This window comes from Bufo bufo, chromosome 11 (assembly GCF_905171765.1).
Source record: "Bufo bufo chromosome 11, aBufBuf1.1, whole genome shotgun sequence".
Lineage (NCBI taxonomy): Eukaryota > Metazoa > Chordata > Amphibia > Anura > Bufonidae > Bufo > Bufo bufo.
Genome location: NC_053399.1, coordinates 98,034,341 through 98,058,218, shown reverse-complemented (window position 1 = coordinate 98,058,218; position 23,878 = coordinate 98,034,341). Strand labels below are relative to the sequence as shown.

The following is a 23,878-nucleotide window of genomic DNA, read 5'->3' as shown; positions in this document are numbered from 1 at the left end:
GTCCCCCCATCTCCCCGTGTGTCACTGTTATTACTGTCCCCCATCTCCCTGTGTGTCACTGTTATTACTGTCCCCCCATCTCCCCGTGTGTCACTGTTATTACTGTCCCCCCATCTCCCCGTGTGTCACTGTTATTACTGTCCCCCATCTCCCCGTGTGTCACTGTTATTACTGTCCCCCCATCTCCCCGTGTGTCACTGTTATTACTGTCCTCCCATCTCCCTGTGTGTCACTGTTATTACTGTCCCCATCTCCCTGTGTGTCACTGTTATTACTGTCCACCCATCTCCCCGTGTGTCACTGCCATTACTGTCCCCCCATCTCCCCGTGTGTCACTGCCATTACTGTCCCCCCATCTCCCCGTGTGTCACTGCCATTACTGTCCCCCCATCTCCCCGTGTGTCACTGTTATTACTGTCCCCCCATCTCCCCGTGTGTCACTGTTATTACTGTCCCCCATCTCCCCGTGTGTCACAGTCATTACTGTCCCCTCACCTCTATGTCATCTCTTCGGGTAGGTTATAGCGCCCTGCACCTGGCAGCTAGTAACTGTCACCCGGAGTGCGTGAAGCTTCTGCTGCAGGTAGGTCATCGCTCGTCACTGCTGTACTTGTTTTCATGGGAGAGTGTTCAGTGCCACGGATCCACAAACACTTCACCACCACCGGCCACAATCACAGCGGCTTGTCACCAGGGTTGTGGAGTCAGAGATAATAGAAATGTACTGACTGTAATCACTGTATAATGTCATCATCCTGCTCTGCTGCAGCCAATAACTGGCTTCAGTGGTGATGTGTCTGCTGTGGAGTAAGTAAACAAGCCACAGACCAGAAGACGGACACACAGGAGCAGAGCGCCTGCGAAAAGCACTGACTATAGCAGCCACGTTTTACAGGATTCGCTGCATTTCCAGGACATACGTACAGAACAAATTCTTCGATTTCTTACAATTATTATGTGTATAACAGTGTTTTCCAGTTATTACATGCATAGGAGTTATTACTAGATTACTGGCCGTTTACCAAGGCGTCGCGGTCAGGACTTCCGGCTCCTCTCCAGTCCTGTAGGGGATATTGGTAGCGATATGGTAAAGCTGGATGACAGCACAGGGGCCCGGCTTCTCCACAAGAGAACAGGGCCCTTTATTTGTTTGCTTTTCACTTCTATTGGAGGCCAGGTGAGCGGGTCATACACACCACGCAGAATTAGGTACTGATGACGTATCCTAGCAATCTGTGATTGGGCGGGTGCTGCAACCATCCTTAGCCGGTCACAATGCTGTACATTGTGTGGCGTCTGTGCTTGGCACTGCAGCTCAGTTCTCTTTTAGATCCCTCATGACCAATGGACATGATGTCCCAGGCCATGGTACTTCATTGAGCATTACCCTGAGGATAGGTCAACAATAGTTACATAGTCCTGGAAAACCCCTTTTACGTTGGCAGGGACGGCTGACCGTCATTGTGTGCGGAGGTGTCAGGACTTTACTCAACATATGTTAGGGGAGATAAAGATCAGGCTGATGGATTTCAATATGCTCAGTCCCTTGCTCCCCAAGGAGATAAGCTGCCTCTGGAAGTGTCTAGAGCAGGCATCCTCAACCTGCGGCCCTCCAGCTGTTGTAAAACTACAACTCCCAGCATGCCCCATCAGCCTACAGCAGGGCATTGTGGGAGTTGTAGTTTTGCAACAGTTGGAGGGCTGCAGGTTGAGCATGCCTGGTCTAGAGGAACAGATGTCAGCAGAATGAGCGTATCTGTCAGCAGCTATTTTATGTGTATGGGCAACATCGGGGTCACTTACCTCTGTGTGGTCAGCAGACGAGAAGAGCGCCATCATTGTACGGTTTGTACTTTTAGCACGGAGCCCATGAAGACTCCATAGACTTCCACAGCAGAACGCCGTTACACTGTGCTGGTAAGTTTATATGGACCTGTTAGGCTATCACCTAATCTGTCTCATATCTGTCTATCTATCTATCTATCATCTATCTATCTATCTATCATCTATCTATCAGTCTCATTTCTATCTATCTATCAGTCTCATTTCTATCTATCTATCTCCTATCTATCTATCTATCTATTATCTATCTATCTATCATCTATCTATCTATCTATCTATCTCATATCTATCTATCTCATATCTATCTATCAGTCTCATATCTGTCTATCTATCTGTCTGTCTGTCTCATATCTGTCTGTCTCATATCTGTCTATCAGTCTCATATCTGTCTATCCCACTTGCACTGATAGGCTGTCTCTTCCTCTGTTCTGTCTTGCAGCCACCTCAGGGTGCGTCTCCAGCGTGCTCCACCTCTGTGACGCAGAAGACACTGTTTTAGATGCTGCGGACGATGTGAGTCCATGTGTTACACTATGTTCAGTCTGTCTCTCTAGTGTCACTATATAGCAGGACATTCCAGACTCCGATCCCGCCCTGACACGGCTGATGTATGTTGGAGTCTTGTGGGGGGTGGATTATCCACTAAGTATCCGGATGAAGGGTCAGGGGCCTGGAATGTGGGGGAATTTTTTGTATTAAAATGATAAAAAACTGAAAATTGTAGAGACCGCTCCGCTTTATATTGTCCTCAGGACGGACGGACGCCACTTATTATTGCCGCCCACCGTAACCATCCCACTGTTTGCTCTTTGCTGCTGGACCGCGGGGCTCAGGTGGACCTCTTCGACAAGGAAAATAAGTAAGTGTTTCTACTCAATAAAGGTCTGCTCTGACAGCTACCTGAATTATGATTTCATTTCCTACATAGAATTATTGCTACGACAGAAGCCATTACCATATAATATGGGATTGATATGTTGGCAATTCCATGAAAACCTCTGTAAAGAAGCTCAATGTTCAGCACGAATGTTCTGGGTAACGCTTATCTCTGTCTGACAGGACAGCGCTGCTTCTGGCCTGTGAAAAGGGCAACATCCAGGCAGCGGAGACTCTTATCACCAAAGGAGCAGATCCAACCGTGCGCGATAGCAAAGGCTGCGATGCTCTGCATTACACCAGTCTGTCCAGGGACGACAGTCTACGGAGACTGGTCCAAGCTGCCCTGGACCGAAGGAAAAATAATGGTGATTATTCTCCAGTCAGACACACAGTTCACCGCCCGCACCAGTAAAGATACATATTTATGCCCAGTATTCAGAACGATCTTTAGTCCACGTACATTCTTCCTTCGACAGAACATCGTTCGTCCATCGGGCAGTGTTTGTAATGGCCAATATGGAGTAAAATGATCATTCACCTGACGATCGTTCATTTAACAGTTGTTCAACTTTAACCCTGCTTCTAATGTGTAGGGCCACACTTATGTCTCAGCAAACTGCCAAAGAACAGGGTAAGGCTACTTTCAAATCTGCGTTTCTCGTTTCCGGTATTGAGATCTGTCATAGGATCTCAATATCGGAGGAAAACGCTTCTGTTTTGTCCCCATTCATTGTCAATGAGGACTAAATGGAACGGAGTGCACCAGAATGAATTCCGTTCCGTTGCGTTCCCATGATGGACAGAAAAACGCTTTTCTGTCTGCGATTTGGTGCGGAGCAAGACGGATCCCTGTCATGACACACAATGTAAGTCAATGTTGCCGGATCCGTTTTCTTGGACACAAAAGAAAACTAATCCGCCCCCCATTAATTAGCCATTTTAGGGATAATACAACCAGATCCATTCATAACGGATGCAGCCGGTTGTGTTATCAGGATGGAAGCGCTTTTTGAACCCTGCTGGATCCAGCAAAAACACAAATGTGAAAGTAGCCTTATCCATCTATAAGTCCAGTATTCGATATTAAATCTCTACTAATCGATCATTTCAGCATACGATGAGGAGAAGAAAATCCTAATACATTTCTAAATTCTCTTGGCAGAAACATACACTCGAAATCATGACAATCCTGCCGATTCCAAGGTGGGTATTATGATGAGTATGATGGACCGACAGATAGATGGAAAGGACGGAGAGACACATTATTCCTCTGATGACACACACCACAGCATTGAAGTGACAGCCTAGTCACCCCATGTTTAATCTGATGTCTGACGCCCCCTACAAATTGCATGCTGTACATTTCGGTGGCTCTATAAATAAACCAGTGTAATAAAGAAGTCTTTTTTCTGTGGTAGCTAAAAAAAACTGAAAGTGCTCATTCACGAGCTGGAAAATAAAACTGCGGGCAGTAAGAAGAGTAGAAATTCTATACTCAGGATAAAGCTCTATAATGCTTATAAGGAAAGGTGAGTAAGGTCCGAATTGTAATGCACTGTATGTCTATTTCAGGCCGTCCCTCAGACCCCCAGCAGAGAACAGGAGCTGGTCAACCTGTGGAAGAAAAGGTATGAGGAGGAGCACAAGCGTGGTGTGTGGCTTCAAGGAGAGGTGATGATGAAGACCCAAGACCTTGAAAGGATAACTGAGGAACATAGGCTTGAGTTCAACCAAATCAGAGAACTGGCTGGCTCACTAGGTTGTCTACTCCAGGGTGATGTTGGAGAAATCAGACCCAAAACTGAAAATTACCCTATCTCCGACACTTCTGATTTGTTGACACGACTTGTTGAGCAGGTTAGGTCCTTCAAAGACGAACAGCTGAAAGGCCGCAACCGCCTAGAAGAAATGACCAAAGACCTTAACGCCGACTCTACTGAGACTGGAATGATGGAAGAATTACACCAAGAAGAGATAAAACGTCTTCAAGGTGAAGCTGCCGCTGCACAGGATAGGGAAGAAAGTGCCCGAAGGAGAGTGGCGGAGTTGGAGGGTCACCTAGAGAACATGCGGGAAGTATTGTCACAGCTCGAGAAGAGGAAGCGGGCACAGAGCACGGTGGTAGAAGATCTGCAGGAACAGATCTCAGAGATCACATGTGAGAAGGAAGAGCTCCTGGTTCTGCTGCACAAACTGCAGGAGAAAGGTGTAAACGGGGACAATGTCCACTCAGAGAGACTTGAAAATGGGAAATCGTTCCCTGACAACAATATACTCAGTAACTTTATTACAAAATTGAAAAGTAATTGTATTTATGTAGCCATAAAACAGGGCAGTGGAATATCCCAAGGATGCTCAGGTTACGTGCCAAGAGATGTCCTGGAAAAAAGTGTCGGTGATTGGAAGTCATCAATTGCAGGTCTAGAGAAGTATTTGGCGGATGTTGAGAGACTCGAGAAGAGCGTAGTCTCTGGCATTGCAGAGAGGGCAGACTCCGTACCAATGAACGGTGCCACAGATGAAGAAAACAAGGGGCACCAGCTAAACAGAAATGCCAATGAACACTACAAACACGTAGAATCTAGCATAGCTTGCTTACAAGCTGATGAAACGCACCAAAGTAAAAACAGTATAACCCAAATGGAGAGTGTATCCGCCCGGGCCAGCCGTCTCACAGACTCCTTAAAGCTGAAGATCACAGAATTAGAAGCAGAGTTGTCATCTCTTAAGGGAACTCACGACAATCTCCTCACCCTTATGAACCATGTTGTGCAAGAAAAGCAGAATTTGGAAGAAGGTCTCCTTGCTCTACAAGACAGCATGCAGTCAGAATTCGCTATGAGACAAGAAGCTGAGAAACGCTGTAAGGAGTACAAACACCAGATCTTAGTTTTGTCAGATGAGCTGCTGGCAGAACAAGACAAGCTCAAGAAGGTGAACTCCAGACTGGAAGCTCAGGAGAATGAAATGGTCGTGCTACGGGACAGTTTCCCTCCAGAGATCATTCGGGAAGAAACCAGCAGATCCGTAGAGATGTTCAGCTCAGACATCTTGGAGGAATTGTACTGGAACGTTGGAACCCTTGTAAAGAAATACAACAATGCCTCGCAGGAGGCTGCTGCTTTGCAGAAGGAAAACCTAAAACTTCTGGATGACCAGGTGCAGGCGATATCGATGACTGAACACAAAAACATTCTCAATGAGATCAAGAACCAGTTACAGTCTAAGACCAGGGAATCGGAGGATCTAAAACAGAGGTTGTTTCAAACAATGGGCAGTGTGGTGGAACTTAAGGAACAGTTGGCAGCTCAGACTTCCAGCTCTATTCCTAAAGAAGAGTTTGAGGCTCGCTTGGTGGACCTGGAAAGAATAGTTACAGCTTTGAAGGAGGAGAACGAGGCGTGTAAAGTGGCTCTGGAGGGGAAATGTGAAGAAGTTATAGTCCTCAAGCAACAACTGGAACAAGAATCTGAAGAGGGACAGACTTTACGGCTTAAGGAAGCAAGTATGGTCCAGAATATTGAGAAAGTCAGGGCTGGTCTCGAGGTCCAGATTCAGGATTTAACAGAGGAAGTTCAGGGGCTTTCTGAGAAATATACTCGGGTGTCAAAGGAAACGGAGGGCTGCAAAGAGATGCTTTCATCTGAGAAGGAGAAGGTGTTACTTCTAGAGGGGAGAATGCGTGAGCTCACGAAAGAATCAGACGGACTGAGGATCCTATCCCAGAAATGTGAAGAAGAAAATCGCCACCTTAATGAGAAGTATAAACACCTCTTCAAAACTTCCCAGGAGAAACAGGAGAAGGTGGGTGGTTTTCAGATAGGGAATTTAGGAAGTTTCTTTCCAGAAATTGGAAAAAGGTGTTTAAAGCAGAGTGTACGAGAACTTGGCGTACAGCTGCAGGATTGTCGCCAGAAAGCCTAGTCTTGGGCTACGGGCTTCTGGTGACCTATAACCAGTGAGACGGAACTGCTGCTGATCGCTCTCCAGATACCTAAATCATGGATAACTCTGCCCAGAACTGCAATGTCAGTACTTGACAGAGTCATCCTTTATAATCCATATGTAGGTTTTGGTCGCACAACATCAAGGTGACAGTGCCACCTCACTCCGCACTACATGATGTGACACAACAGATAGGAAACACTAGTGGGTTCGTGGTTGCAGATCGCAATTTGCAAGTGTCTTTTCCAGCATAAGAATCACCGGTGACTGCACCTGTCTTACATCATGTCAGCAGCAGTGTCCAATGGTTGCTGCATATCCTGCGTGTGACTCCTACCCTAAAATACTTCAATGCAAATCGCAGGCAGAGATTACAAGTTGTTCTGTCTCGTCACCACATTTGTGTAAACCTAAGTTTCTGCTCTCAGATGATGGAATCCATGACCAAGGTGGAGTCCTTGACCAAAGAAGTCGACCGGCAACAGAAGCAATGTGAGGAGCTGGCCAGCAGACTGGAGGTATGTCATCTCATTAGGATGCCTCCACCAGGGGGCAGCCTTTCATTGCAATGTATGGACGACTTCCACACCTCCTTCCCATCACCAATTATACACATTAGATCATGATTGATTATAAAAATATAATTCTACAAGAATTAAGAATGTATCTAGTTGGCCACATGATCTGGATTGGGCATGGCCCAGAACCAGTTCAGTATAGATGACTGATAACCACCGGGGGTCTGAGGTTAGAGGAGATGAACTGGAAATCTTTCACACTGGCCACTTCCTGTCCGCTTATCCCAGTGACTGGAAAGGCTGATAACATAGAATAATAGCTCACAATCACTGACCGAGTCGACTGTAACTTACGCACAGACTCCATTTTCATTTTTCTATTTAATATTATTTTTTTTTTAAACAGGACACCAACAAACGTCACGAGGAAATAATCTCCATTTACAGGACTCACCTCCTCAATGCTGCTCAGGTAACCGGAAGTGAAGCACCTTGGTGCGGGGGAGGGGGCAGATGGTTACAAAGGGCCCATGGGGGATGATCTGCTCCTGGCTCAATGAGCAGGACACTGAGTGTAGCCTCACATGCCATCTTACAGTTAGACAACCCCTTTAATAGTGCCCCCATGGACTGCACTGCCCCCATTCAGAAGCCAAATAGGCATGATGCGTCTAAGCCCTGTCCCAGATTGGTACCTTTCCGGGTCAGGTTCTAGCAGCAGCTTTTCTAGTATAAATGGTACCTACAGTACATACTGGTACTCGTGCAGTGCCGGAATTTGCTTCCTCTACAGCAGCATTACCTGATTGTCTCCTATTCAAGTAAAGGCTGTATTACACCAGGGCTTCAGTCAGACGATTGTTGGGAAGGAATTGTTCCTTCCCAGCAATCGCCTGCTCGTTGGCGGAGGAGACCGCTATATTACATGCAGCGATCGCCTCCACGGTATGTTCGTCCCAATACTGAATCATTGTTTGCCGGCAGCAGATCATGGCTACACCTGCGGCAAGCAATGATTTTTGCATTTGCTGAAAGATTGAGTTTGCCTGATGAACGAGCGTTTGCCTGATGGCGGCAGTATTATACAGGCAGATCATCGATATCGAGCGTTCCTACTGATGATTTGCCTGACAGTCGGCTGGTGTAATGCATTCTGCTGAGGAGCTTACAATCTAACAAGCCTCTGCTGTAACTAAGAATCTTTCCTCCGCAACACAGGGCTACATGGATGAAGACGTCCAGTTCACCTTACATTGGATCCTGAAGATGCAGAAGGAGATGGTTTACTAACCAAAGAATATAAAACACAACATTTGGTGCCAACTTCTGAAGGTGCTGACGAGCCAAAGTGCCACCAAACCGGAAACAGACCAATGACTTCCTGGAGGCGGCCATATTGTGGAATGCAGCAGCAGGTTCATCTCCCATTCCTGATTCTACGTGCCTTATAGAGCGTCTTTATTATATCTAAGCTGTGATAAGGTGCCAAGAGGTTCTTGTATAGCCTCCAGACATTAGAAGTTTATTATAATGACGCCGTTTTATACCAGTTTTCTTTGTTTTATACCCTGTTTCCTTTGTTTATGTATTTAATACGGTTATAACTCAAGGATCGGTTCATTAAAAATGAACAAAAACCATCTTTAGCGTCTTCTTACCGAGTGCTGTGTGACAACCTATTATTATCAGATGACAAGCCACTTGTATCACGTGACCGATGAGTATCATTAATTACACAATTGTTTTCAGGGTGGAGCTGACATGGTGAGATTATCTGAGAGGGACACACCACCTTAAAGGGGTATTCCGGTTGTTACAAGTTATCCCCTATCCTCACGATAGGGGATAACCATTAAATCAAGGGTGGTCCTACTGCTGAGACCCCGTCTGATCACAAAAACGGGGACTTTTTAAGCTGGAGTTTACAATGGAAATGGAAAGCTTTGCACCTCTTCATTGTTTTCTACCCTCATCGGCTTTTGGCTCACAAACAGTGATGCAAAATTCTGCCACTCAAAGGTGGCCTAACGCATTCAGTCTATATCCTTTCACCATAAATGCCCCCATCGACCCTGGCGGTTCTATGAAAAACCTTATTATTCCTGGGGAGATCTTTAGACCTGCGATTTCCAACTCTGCTAAATTCTTCAAACACATTGAAAAGAACATTTCCAGTGACAAAGAGGAGATAGCAAGACACGGGGGACCCCAACAGATGGGTGAAATATCCATGAAAACCTCTTCTGCCAGAGACCGTCACTGTGGATTATATAAAAAAATAAAAAGGTGTGACATCCAAACAGGCTACAATTAATTTCTTATTCTTAAAACACTAAACAAATATTTTTTCGCCCCATAAGACGCACCAAGGTTTTCGAGGAGGATAATAAAAATAAAATGTCATTACACCTCAGGTCAGACCAGCAATCAGACCCCCAATGTTAATCAGACTTCAGATCAGACCCCCAATGCCTCAGATCATCCCCCATTTCAGCCATCAGCCCCCATTGTCAGCCATCATGCCCCCCCATGTGAGCCATCAGCGCAAATAAAAAATAATAACTTACCTCTCCCGCTCCTGGACGCCGCCGCTCCTCAGCACCAGCGCGCTCTCTCCTCTTCCTGGTTCTCGGCTGTCAGCTGTGAAGGCTGCGCACATGGTGGAGGTCACATGGTGCGCAGCCATGCACAGCAGACAGCTGAGCGGAGGACCAGGAAGCGGTGAGTACAGATACTTCACCACTTCCCGGTCCTCCGATACTAATGAAGCACTTCCAAAATGGGGGGGGGTGGGGAAACTGCGTCTTATGGAGTGAAAAATACTGTATATAATATAAAAATAATGTTAAAAATCTAAAATGATATATATACGTTGCGTTAGACACGTTTGGTAGCCCGCCTGGTTCATTTTGGTGGTGAGCTGATCCACTGTAGTGTGCCGGTCTGCCCTCGCGCACCTTCGTAGCCGACATTCACCTTGCATATCAATGTCAAGTGGTGCTCCGCAGTTTCCATGTCGCTTATTCACAATGGTGCCATTTGTCCACTCACGATACACTTTCACCACAGCAGCAAAGAACAGTTCATACTGCACAGGTTCATAAATACCACCACACTCAGCCTGAAAGCCAACGCCTGCATCTCTCATATATCACTCCTTGACCCATGACAGCAACGAGGGATATGCGTGCAGACAGCCTATCACACACCTTATATACCCACCAAGGGATATGTGTGCAGACAGCCTATCACACACCTTATATACCCACCGAGGGATATGTGTGCAGACAGCCTATCGCACACCTTATATACCCACCGAGGGATATGTGTGCAGACAGCCTATCACACCTTATATACCAACCAAGGGATATGTGTGCAGACAGCCTATCGCACCTTATTATAGCCACCAAGGGATATGAGTGCAGACAGCCTATCACACACCTTATATACCCACCGAGGGATATGTGTGCAGACAGCATATCACATACCTTATATACCCACCAAGAGATATATGTGCAGACAGCCTATCGCACACCTTATATACCCACCAAGGGATATGTGTGCAGACAGCGTATCACATACCTTATATACCCACTGAGGAATATGTGTGCAGACAGCGTATCACATTCCTTATATACCCACCGAGGGATATGTGTGCAGACAGCCTATCACATACCTTATATATCCAGTGAGGGATGTATGTGCAGACAGTGTATCACACACCTTATATACCCACTGAGGGATATGTCTGCAGACAGCCTATCACACCCTTTATATACCCACTGAGGGATGAGTGTAGACAGCCTATCACATACCTTATATACCCACCGAGGGATATGTGTGCAGACAGCCTATCAGACCTTATATACTCACCGAGGGATATGTGTGCAGACAGCCTATTACACATCTTATATACCCACCGAGGGATATGTGTGCAGACAGCCTATTACACCTTATATACCCACCGAGGGATATGTGTGCAGACAGCCTATCATACACCTTATATACCTACCGAGGGATATGTGTGCAGACAGCCTATCACACCTTATATACCTACCGAGGGATATGTGTGCAGACAGCCTATCACACCTTATATACCTACCGAGGGATATGTGTGCAGACAGCCTATCACATACCTTATATACCTACCGAGGGATATGTGTGCAGACAGCCTATCACATACCTTATATACGCACCGAGGGATATGTGTGCAGACAGCCTATCACACCTTATATACCTACCGAGGGATATGTGTGCAGACAGCCTATCACATACCTTATATACGCACCGAGGGATATGTGTGCAGACAGCCTATCACATACCTTATATACGCACCGAGGGATATGTGTGCAGACAGCCTATCACATACCTTATATATCCAGTGAGGGATATGTGTGCAGACAGCCTATCACATACCTTATATATCCAGTGAGGGATATGTGTGCAGACAGCCTATCACATACCTTATATATCCAGTGAGGGATATGTGTGCAGACAGCCTATCACATACCTTATATATCCAGTGAGGGATATGTGTGCAGACAGCCTATCACACACCATATACACCCACCGAGGGACACACGTGACTTCCTTCATGAGCTACACGCTGCTGACCCCGAAAGTACGAAGTGGTCTCAACTGTGTATATATTACTATATAATATACACAGCCATAACATTTTAACCACCTGCCTGAACCCCCCCTCCCACACTCACACTGACCTGTCAAAGGACTCCTCAGGACCTTTGGGGTGTCCTGTGGTATCTGCCATGTTAGCAGCAGATCCAGTATGTCCCTTGGTGCGGCCTTCATGGATGGGATTTCATCTTGCTGAAAGAGGGTACTGTCATTAGGGGGCACCACTGCCATGAAGAAGGGTACATATCACATTCACATGATGCCTGACATTTCCTTTTAATTTATTAGGCTAATATCTCAAGAAACTCAAATCTATGCTAGCTAGTGGTTGGCATAGACTTCACCAGCTTCTGGTGTAAATTATAGTAAATCCAGTGGGCCACTGGTGAAAAACATGCAAAAATTGGTGTGAACCATAATTTGTGACTTTTGAATGCCACTTATCTCCCCATATATTTCCAGCAGAACATTGGCCAGAGCATCTCACAGCCTCCACTGACTTGTCCTCTTCGAGTAGTGCACCTGGTGCCATCTCTTCCCCAGGTAAGTAACGCACACATACCTCGCCATCCACATGATTCATCAGGCCAGGCTCCTTCTTCCTGTAGTGCACCTGGTGTCATCTCTAAGCAGGTAAGTGACGCACATTCACCTGGCTGTCCACACAATGTAATCTGATTCATCAGACCTTGCCATCTTCCTACATTACTCCATAGTCCAGTTCTGATGCTTATGCGCCATTTTAGGTACCTTCAGTGGCAGACAACAAGCTGCGATGTTCTGACACCTATCATCACCCCCAGTAACGGTGTCAGCAATTTGCTCTACACTAGCTCTTCTGTGGGATGAGACAACACTTCCCATACACAGTGAGCCTTGGGCGTCCATGACCCTGTCACCGCTCTTTGTAGGTACTCACTGTGATGCTTCGTGATCTTGGCAATACGAAGAAATCGCAAATGCATCATGTTCTAAAATCATAAAATCGCCAGAGCCCTCTCCTGCACACAAAGAGTTAAAACTTTCCGTTACAGCTCACAGAGCAGAGGTTAATTAGCAAACCCTGGCCTAAAGATTCCTACTGACCCCCTGTCAGGTTATACATCCATCAATCTGATATCATCATGACAAAACCTCAAAAACAGGCCTTCTCTCTAGTCTGAGCGGCCCCAACACAGCATGAGTTTTCACACTCCTTAAGCCTGGTCAGACCTTCAAAAGAGAAGGGCAGATCCTTATCACAGCTGGTTGGTATAAGAAAGAAGATGACCATAAGGTCACCTCCAATCCATAGACTTCATATTTTTCCCATATTTCCTGGGTTAGGAAAATATGAAATGAACAATCTCTTCAGAAAATGTTTCGGTTCTTCTAACACACCTTCCAGGAAATCCGCAAGTCAATTGGAAATTCCCGCTCTGAGATATAAAGGTTCTCAGGCACCCCGTATTATCTTCCAGTCATATTTGGTATCAGATGATGCGTAAAATTGTCCTGATTTATTTCTTCATTTGACCTACAGTACGAAGAAACTGGCAAAGCCAAGATTCTGCCAGATTCTCTCCCTCTCAGGGCATGAACTGCCCCCTCTTCCAGTTACACAAGGCTGGGCTTGTACGTGTCACAGCCACTCCCAGCTACAGAAGGGGTAAAATACAGTGACCCACTCAGGTCGTGGTCCTTCACCTACCATCTGAAGTCGGTTAACATCACGACCGCCCACTGGACACGGGCGCACCGCCATCTTGGATAATTCCTTGCAAAGACTTTATCTTTTACTGGACTCTACCACGGTAATTCTGAACTTACAGACATTCTACTCCCTTCCACCTCTTACCTATTTCCATCCAACCAATCTGTTCGACTGGCAGGTATATTAATCTGTCAGTTTTAATGTACCGTATTTTTAGCCCCATAAGACGCACTTTCCCACCCCAACCCCCCCCCCCCCCAAAATGGGGGAAAAATGCCCCTGCGTCTTATGGAGCGAATGCTGACATTTTTACATCGCTTGCTGCGATGTATGCGAGAGCGGGAGGGACTGGGAGGAGGAGCTGGGGGCCGGCAATTGCGGCGGGGCGGTGCAGTCACTGTACTCCGGCCCCGCTGCTCCACTGCTGCACTATACAAATATAAAATGTCTCATTCAATTAAAAGTGATTACACATGCCCCCCCACTCCTAATATTACCGTACATCCTAACCGCTTCTGTAGAAGGCAGGCCAGGCGGGCAGCAGCGTAACTCCCTGATGTCATGTGCCTGCGCCGCCTACTTTATCCACCTCAGCCCCCAGTGCTTAAACACCCTGAAAGACCAGGCCACTTTTTACACTTCTGACCTACACTACTTTCACCGTTTATTGCTCGGTCATGCAACTTACCACCCAAATGAATTTTACCTCCTTTTCTTCTCACTAATAGAGCTTTCATTTGGTGGTATTTCATTGCTGCTGACATTTTTACTTTTTTTGTTATTAATCGAAATTTAACGATTTTTTTGCAAAAAAATGACATTTTTCACTTTCAGTTGTAAAATTTTGCAAAAAAAACGACATCCATATAGAAATTTTGCTCTAAATTTATAGTTCTACATGTCTTTGATAAAAAAAAAATGTTTGGGTAAAAAAAAAATGGTTTGGGTAAAAGTTATAGCGTTTACAAACTATGGTACAAAAATGTGAATTTCCGCTTTTTGAAGCAGCTCTGACTTTCTGAGCACCTGTCATGTTTCCTGAGGTTCTACAATGCCCAGACAGTACAAACACCCCACAAATGACCCCATTTCTGAAAGTACACACCCTAAGGTATTCGCTGATGGGCATAGTGAGTTCATAGAACTTTTTATTTTTTGTCACAAGTTAGCGGAAAATGATGATTTTTTTTTTTTTTTTTTTTTTCCTTACAAAGTCTCATATTCCACTAACTTGTGACAAAAAATAAAAACTTCTATGAACTCACTATGCCCATCAGCGAATACCTTGGGGTCTCTTCTTTCCAAAATGGGGTCACTTGTGGGGTAGTTATACTGCCCTGGCATTCTAGGGGCCCAAATGTGTGGTAAGGAGTTTGAAATCAAATTCTGTAAAAAATGACCTGTGAAATCCGAAAGGTGCTCTTTGGAATATGGGCCCCTTTGCCCACCTAGGCTGCAAAAAAGTGTCACACATCTGGTATCTCCGTACTCAGGAGAAGGTGGGGAATGTGTTTTGGGGTGTCATTTTATATATACCCATGCTGGGTGAGAGAAATATCTTGGCAAAAGACAACTTTTCCCATTTTTTTATACAAAGTTGTCATTTGACCAAGATATTTATCTCACCCAGCATGGGTATATGTAAAAAGACACCCCAAAACACATTCCTCAACTTCTCCTGAGTACGGGGATACCAGATGTGTGACACTTTTTTGCAGCCTAGGTGGGCAAAGGGGCCCATATTCCAAAGAGCACCTTTCGGATTTCACTCCTCATTTTTTCCTGAATTTGATTTCAAACTCCTTACCACACATTTGGGCCCCTAGAATACCAGGGCAGTATAACTACCCCACAAGTGACCCCATTTTGGAAAGAAGACACCCCAAGGTATTCCGTGAGGGGCATGGCGAGTTCCTAGAATTTTTTATTTTTTGTCACAAGTTAGTGGAAAATGATGATTTTTTTTTTTTTTTTTTTTTTTCATACAAAGTCTCATATTCCACAAACTTGTGACAAAAAATAAAAACTTCCATGAACTCACTATGCCCATCAGCGAATACCTTGGGGTCTCTTATTTCCAAAATGGGGTCACTTGTGGGGTAGTTATACTGCCCTGGCATTCTAGGGGCCCAAATGTGTGGTAAGTAGGTAAATGACCTGTGAAATCCGAAAGGTGCTCTTTGGAATGTGGGCCCCTTTGCCCACCTAGGCTGCAAAAAAGTGTCACACATCTGGTATCTCTGTATTCAGGAGAAGTTGAGGAATGTGTTTTGGGGTGTCTTTTTACATATACCCATGCTGGGTGAGATAAATATCTTGGTCAAATGCCAACTTTGTATAAAAAAATGGGAAAAGTTGTCTTTTGCCAAGATATTTCTCTTACCCAGCATGGGTATATGTAAAATGACACCCCAAAACACATTCCCCAACTTCTCCCGATTACGGAGATACCAGATGTGTGACACTTTTTTGCAGCCGAGGTGGGCAAAGGGGCCCATATTCAAAAGAGCACCTTTCGGATTTCACAGGTCATTTTTTACAGAATTTGATTTCAAACTCCTTACCACACATTTGGGCCCCTAGAATGCCAGGGCAGTATAACTACCCCACAAGTGACCCCATTTTGGAAAGAAGAGACCCCAAGGTATTCGCTGATGGGCAAAGTGAGTTCATGGAAGTTTTTATTTTTTGTCACAAGTTAGTGGAATATGAGACTTTGTATGAAAAAAAAAAAAAAAAAAAAATAAGCATTTTCCACTAACTTGTGACAAAAAATAAAAAATTCTAGGAACTCGCCATGCCCCTCACGGAATACCTTGGGGTGTCTTCTTTCCAAAATGGGGTCACTTGTGGGGTAGTTATACTGCCCTGGCATTTTCCAGGGGCCCTAATGTGTGGTAAGTAGGTAAATGACCTGTGAAATCCTAAAGGTGCTCTTTGGAATATGGGCCCCTTTGCCCACCTAGGCTGCAAAAAAGTGTCACACATGTGGTATCGCCGTATTCAGGAGAAGTTGGGGAATGTGTTTTGGGGTGTCATTTTACATATACCCATGCTGGGTGAGAGAAATATCTTGGCAAAAGACAACTTTTCCCATTTTTTTATACAAAGTTGGCATTTGACCAAGATATTTCTCTCACCCAGCATGGGTATATGTAAAATGACACCCCAAAACACATTCCCCAACTTCTCCTGAGTACGGCGATACCAGATGTGTGACACTTTTTTGCAGCCTAGATGCGCAAAGGTGCCCAAATTCCTTGTAGGAGGGCATTTTTAGACATTTGGATACCAGACTTCTTCTCACGCTTTGGGGCCCCTAGAATGCCAGGGCAGTATAAATACCCCACATGTGACCCCATTTTGGAAAGAAGACACCCCAAGGTATTCAATGAGGGGCATGGCGAGTTCATAGAAATTTTTTTTTTTTGGCACAAGTTAGCGGAAATTGATATTTTTAATTTTTTTCTCACAAAGTCTCCCGTTCCGCTAACTTGGGACAAAAATTTCAATCTTTCATGGACTCAATATGCCCCTCACGGAATACCTGGGGGTGTCTTCTTTCCGAAATGGGGTCACATGTGGGGTATTTATACTGCCCTGGCATTCTAGGGGCCCTAAAGCGTGAGAAGAAGTCTGGAATATAAATGTCTAAAAAATTTTACGCATTTGGATTCCGTGAGGGGTATGGTGAGTTCATGTGAGATTTTATTTTTTGACACAAGTTAGTGGAATATGAGACTTTGTAAGAAAAAAAAAAAAAAATTCTGCTAACTTGGGCCAAAAAAATATCTGAATGGAGCCTTACAGAGGGGTGATCAATGACAGGGGGGGTGATCAATGACAGGGGGGTGATCAATGACAGGGGGGTGATCAATGACAGGGGGGTGATCAGGGAGTCTATATGGGGTGATAACCACAGTCATTGATCACGCCCGTGTAAGGCTTCATTCAGACGTCCGGATGCGTTTTGCGGATCCGATCCATCTATCAGTGCATCCGTAAAAATCATGCGGACATCTGAATGGAGCTTTACAGGGGGGTAATCAATGACAGGGGGGTGATCAATGACAGGGGGGTGATCAGGGAGTCTATATGGGGTGATCACCACAGTCATTGATCATGCCCCTGTAAGGCTTCATTCAGACGTCCGGATGCGTTTTGCGGATCCGATCCATCTATCAGTGCATCCGTAAAAATCATGCGGACATCTGAATGGAGCTTTACAGGGGGGTAATCAATGACAGGGGGGTGATCACCACAGTCATTGATCATGCCCCTGTAAGGCTTCATTCAGACGACCGGATGCGTTTTGCGGATCCGATCCATGTATCAGTGCATCCGTAAAAATCATGCGGACATCTGAATGGAGCTTTACAGGGGGGTGATCAGGGAGTCTATATGGGGTGATCACCACAGTCATTGATCATGCCCCTGTAAGGCTTCATTCAGACGTCCGGATGCGTTTTGCGGATCCGATCCATCTATCAGTGCATCCGTAAAAATCATGCGGACATCTGAATGGAGCTTTACAGGGGGGTAATCAATGACAGGGGGGTAATCAATGACAGGGGGGTGATCAGGGAGTCTATATGGGGTGATCACCACAGTCATTGATCATGCCCCTGTAAGGCTTCATTCAGACGTCCGGATGCGTTTTGCGGATCCGATCCATCTATCAGTGCATCCGTAAAAATCATGCGGACATCTGAATGGAGCTTTACAGGGGGGTAATCAATGACAGGGGGGTGATCACCACAGTCATTGATCATGCCCCTGTAAGGCTTCATTCAGACGACCGGATGCGTTTGCGGATCCGATCCATGTATCAGTGCATCCGTAAAAATCATGCGGACATCTGAATGGAGCTTTACAGGGGGGTAATCAATGACAGGGGGGTAATCAATGACAGGGGGGTGATCAGGGAGTCTATATGGGGTGATCACCACAGTCATTGATCATGCCCCTGTAAGGCTTCATTCAGACGTCCGGATGCGTTTTGCGGATCCGATCCATCTATCAGTGGATCCGTAAAAATCATGCGGACGTCTGAATGGAGCTTTACAGGGGGTTGATCAATGACAGGGGGGTAATCAATGACAGGGGGGTGATCAGGGAGTCTATATGGGGTGATCAGGGGTGATTAGGGGTGATCAGGGGCTAATAAGGGGTTAATAAGTGATGGGGGGGGGGTGTAGTGTAGTGTAGTGGTGCTTGGTGCTACTTTACTGAGCTACCTGTGTCCTCTGGTGGTCGATCCAAACAAAGGGGACCACCAGAGGACCAGGTAGCAGGTATATTAGACGCTGTTATCAAAACAGCGTCTAATATACCTGTTAGGTGTTAAAAAAAACACATCTCCAGCCTGCCAGCGAACGATCGCCGCTGGCAGGCTGGAGATCAACTCTCTTACCTTCCGTTCCTGTGAGCGCGCGCGCCTGTGTGCGCGCGTTCACAGGAAATCTCGCGTCTCGCGAGATGACGCGTATATGCGTGACTGTGCGCAGCGCTGCCACCTCCGGAACGCGATCCTGCGTTAGGCGGTCCGGAGGTGGTTAAGAATGAAGCAGGCGGCGCAGGCACATGACGTCAGTGAGTGACGCGCCGCCCGCCCGGCCTGCCTGGGCTGTACAGAAGCGGTTAGGATGTACGGTAATATTAGGAGTGAGGGGGCATGTGTAATCACTTTTAAATAAATGAGACATTTTATATTTGTATACTGGAGCGGCGGGGAAGGGGATCTGTGGATGACAGTTTTATGTGGAACATCTGTGGATGGCATTGTTAAGGGGTGGGGGGGGGTGGTCTGTGAATGACACTGTTATGGGGTGGGGGGTCTGTGGATGGCACTGTTATGGGATGGGGGGTCTGTGGATGGCACTGTTATGGGGTGGAGGGTCTGTGGATAGCACATATATAACAGTGCCACCCACAGATCCCCCTGTAACAGTGCCATCCACAGATCCCCTCTGTAACAGTGCCACCCACAAATCCCCCCTGTAACAGTGCCATCCACAGATCCCCCCTGTAACAGTGCCATCCACAGATCCCCCCTGTAACAGTGCCATCCACAGATCCCCCCTGTAACAGTGCCATCCACAGATCCCCCCTGTAACAGTGCCACCCACAGATCCCCCCTGTAGCAGTGCCATCCACAGATCCCCCCTGTAACAGTGCCACCCACAGATCCCCCCTGTAACAGTGCCATCCACAGATCCCCCCTGTAACAGTGCCATCCACAGATCCCCCCTGTAACAGTGCCAGACACAGATCCCCCTGTATCAGTGCCAGCCACAGATCCCCCCTGCAACAGTGCCACCCACAGATCCCCCCTGTAACAGTGCCAGACACAGATCCCCCTGTATCAGTGCCAGCCACAGATCCCCCCTGTAACAGTGTCAGCCACAGATCCCCCCCCCCCATAACAGTGCCAGCCACAGATCCCCCCTGTAACAGTGCCAACCACAGATCCCCCCCATAACAGTGTCCGTCACAGATCCCCCCCCATAACAGTGCCAGCCACAGATCCCCCCCATAACAGTGCGTCATCCACAGATCCCCCCATAACAATGCGTCATCCACAGATCCCCCACAACAGTGCGTCATCCACAGATCCCCCCATAACAGTGTGTCATCCACAGATCCCCCCATAACAGTGCGTCATCCACAGATCCCCCCTGTAACAGTGCCAACCACAGATCCCCCCCATAACAGTGTCCGTCACAGATCCCCCCCCATAACAGTGCCAGCCACAGATCCCCCCCATAACAGTGCGTCATCCACAGATCCCCCCATAACAATGCGTCATCCACAGATCCCCCACAACAGTGCGTCATCCACAGATCCCCCCATAACAGTGTGTCATCCACAGATCCCCCCATAACAGTGCGTCATCCACAGATCCCCCCATAACAGTGCGTCATCCACAGATCCCCCCATAACAGTGTGTCATCCACAGATCCCCCCATAACAGTGCCATCCCCAGATCCCCCCATAACAGTGTCCTTCACAGATCCCCCATAACAGTGCCATCCCCAGATCCCCCCATAACAGTGTCCTTCACAGATCCCCCCATAACAGTGCCATCCACAGATCCCCAGTAATAGTACCATCCACAGACCACCATTAGTTCCAAACCCACCAAAAGCACACCTTTTGGTTAAAAATATTTTTTTTCTTATTTTCCTCCCCAAAAACTTATATTTTTGTGTATAGTTTTTAAAATAAAACAATCGTTCCAGTTTTGCCCGTGTTCCCCGATTATCTGGTCTATGCTAAGAGCTCTGTCCTCAGAGGAGCCATACTACCGCGTTGTCTTATTTGTATACATTGCTGATTGGTTAGCTAGGTTGCAAATACCCGTTTCTTCCCTTTAGGATTAGCTAGCCGGAGTCTCTTCGCCCCGATTCAATACGAAGAGCGAAATCAATCATTTTATTTTACCGATTGTACCATGTATGGGCACACCAACCAATCTTCAACGTCTTCGGTGCTCACAGTGGATTCGCCTCCAGAAGACGAGACCTGTCTGACAACTGTGCCATAGTACGACGGGCTTGGCGGGTGGTTGTCACACTCACCACTACCTACTGGGAACACCCCACAACCCCGTCCTCTACACATGGCAGTTTGGCCCACGTCAGACTTGATCAGATCCTTTTTCTCTCTCATTTTGCCCGCTTGCTGCCCAACATGTCCTACTCCTTGACAGACGCCATTGTTCACTTGTCAGTGGTTTTAATGTTGTGGCTTATTTTTTTTAAAGTAGGTCAGTGTCCACATTTTGTACGGTTTGGATATGATCTGACTTTCGGACATCTTTTTGGCATGGCTGATGATGAGGGTTGTGCTCATCTCACCCCGCTGTGGAATAACCCCCAGGCTGCTTCCCCTCCCCCACTACCATAGCCTTGATCTTTCGCCCTGTATTTTAAGGCATTTTTTTTTTCAATGATTTACACAAATCCCTCGTGTTTTTTTTTTTCCCATGGTAGGTGAGGACAATCCACAAGAGAGCAGGGCTGGCACCTCGCAGCCTCGCAGACCTCCACCAAGGTGCAGGAACGGGGAGACATAAGGAAGCACAGCCCCCAAAGCCTTAGCATTGGCCAGCTCCCAGAATCCTTTGCCAGACCCCAGGCAGCCGTTGCTATAGCAATGGTGAGGAGGAGCCAAGGGCGCTCCTTGCTGCTCTCTTGCAGTTAGGGAGCTGCTGACAAGCGCCGGCCTCGGCGAAAAGCGTAGAGAGCGGCCGGTGCCTGCAGAGCAAGGCATGGGGCTCAATGCTCGCTTCTGTAGTCTGTGCATGGAGCGGCCCGATGGGGGAGACCGTGCAGCGCACACCTAGCGTGTCCACATGTTTTTACAATGTCTTAGGAAATTACAGTAAACACTAAAAATAAAAAAGTAAGAAGTTTGATGAAAACAGTGGGAACACTTCATGATATCGGGTGCTCAGACGGGTGTACCGGGCCGACCAGGGGTCCGCTGAGAGCTCGGGTCAGTGAATGGAGCGGGAGTGTGACCGCTCTGACCCCCAGCTGCTCCTCCTACTGGAATATCCCTTTAATAATTCTTTATATGATAGTAACAAAGGTCCTCCAACAACCCTAAACCCAGGGCTGTACGGACTATGGAGATGCACAGCGGTGCCAGGGGCCCCCCGTATGGATACAGTCAGATATTACCTGCTCATGCTTCCAGATATGGGGGGTCCCTGCAGCCCCTCTGAGAAGGTAGGTCCTGGTGGCCTCTCCTCTGTACCTAGAAGTCCTCTCAGCTCTGATCGGGTCTATGATAATAAACTGCAGTTTTTTATATGACCATAGGCTGGTGGAGGAGCTGCACGCTGACTGTATGTACGTAGTGCAGGAGGTGGGAGACCAGGGGCCCATCGGGGCCGAGTCTGAGCACAGCCTTCATACACTGACATACAGCCTCCATACACTGACATACAGCCTCCATACACTGACATACAGCCTCAATACACTGACATACAGCCTTCATACACTGACATACAGCCTCCATACACTGACATACAGCCTCCATACACTGACATACAGCCTCCATACACTGACATACAGCCTCAATACACTGACATATAGCCTTCATACACTGACATACAGCCTTCATACACTGACATACAGCCTCCATACACTGACATACAGCCTCAATACACTGACATATAGCCTTCATACACTGACATACAGCCTTCATACACTGACATACAGCCTTCATACACTGACATACAGCCTCCATACACTGACATACAGCCTTCATACACTGACATATAGCCTCAATACACTGACATACAGCCTCAATACACTGACATACAGCCTCCATACACTGACATACAGCCTCAATACACTGACATATAGCCTTCATACACTGACATACCGCCTCCATACACTGACATACAGCCTTCATACACTGACATACCGCCTCCATACACTGACATATAGCCTCCATACACTGACATACAGCCTCTATACACTGACATATAGCCTTCATACACTGACATACCGCCTCCATACACTGACATACAGCCTTCATACACTGACATACCGCCTCTATACACTGACATATAGCCTTCATACACTGACATACAGCCTCCATACACTGACATATAGCCTCCATACACTGACATACCGCCTCCATACACTGACATACAGCCTCCATACACTGACGTATAGCCTTCATACACTGACATACAGCCTCCATAGACTGACGTATAGCCTTCATACACTGACAGACATACAACCTCCATACACACACATACAGCCACCATACACCGATGTATAGCTTTCATACACTGATATACAGCCTCTATACACTGACATACCGCCTCCATACACTGATATACAGCCTCCACACACTGGTATACAGTCTCTGTACACTCATATATAGCCTATATAAACGTATATACAGCCTCCAAACACTGATTTACAGCCTCCATGTTCAGTCGTATAACCTCCACACACTCACATACACCCTCCATATGCAGCCATACACTGATATACACCCTCCATGTGAAGCTGCCACACACTCACATACACCCTCCATATGCCGCCATACACTCACATACACCCTCCATATGCCGCCATACACTCACATACACCCTCCATATGCCGCCATACACTCACATACAGCCTCCACAAACTGACATACACCCTCCATATGCCGCCATACACTCACATACAGCCTCCACACACTGACATACACCCTCCATATGCCGCCATACACTCACATACAGCCTCCACACACTGACATACACCCTCCATATGCCGCCATACACTCACATACAGCCTCCACAAACTGACATACACCCTCCATATGCCGCCATACACTCACATACAGCCTCCAC

At 46.7% G+C, this 23,878-nt stretch overlaps 1 protein-coding gene across 2 annotated transcripts in view; it reads left to right on the top strand.

Annotated features, from left to right (window-relative positions):
• ANKRD35 (ankyrin repeat domain 35) overlaps nucleotides 1–8,823 on the top strand; it is an 87,288-nt gene extending 78,465 nt beyond the window's left edge. For both annotated transcript variants that reach the window (XM_040411541.1, XM_040411542.1), the window contains exons 4-13: nucleotides 519–583; nucleotides 1,860–1,917; nucleotides 2,282–2,355; nucleotides 2,595–2,701; nucleotides 2,902–3,086; nucleotides 3,884–3,924; nucleotides 4,294–6,525; nucleotides 7,095–7,184; nucleotides 7,591–7,656; nucleotides 8,403–8,823. In XM_040411541.1, the coding sequence (XP_040267475.1) occupies nucleotides 519–583; nucleotides 1,860–1,917; nucleotides 2,282–2,355; nucleotides 2,595–2,701; nucleotides 2,902–3,086; nucleotides 3,884–3,924; nucleotides 4,294–6,525; nucleotides 7,095–7,184; nucleotides 7,591–7,656; nucleotides 8,403–8,474 (2,990 nt within the window). In that variant the 3' untranslated portion in view covers nucleotides 8,475–8,823. The remainder of the gene's footprint in view (nucleotides 1–518; nucleotides 584–1,859; nucleotides 1,918–2,281; nucleotides 2,356–2,594; nucleotides 2,702–2,901; nucleotides 3,087–3,883; nucleotides 3,925–4,293; nucleotides 6,526–7,094; nucleotides 7,185–7,590; nucleotides 7,657–8,402) is intronic.
• Nucleotides 8,824–23,878: the final 15,055 nt, after the last annotated feature.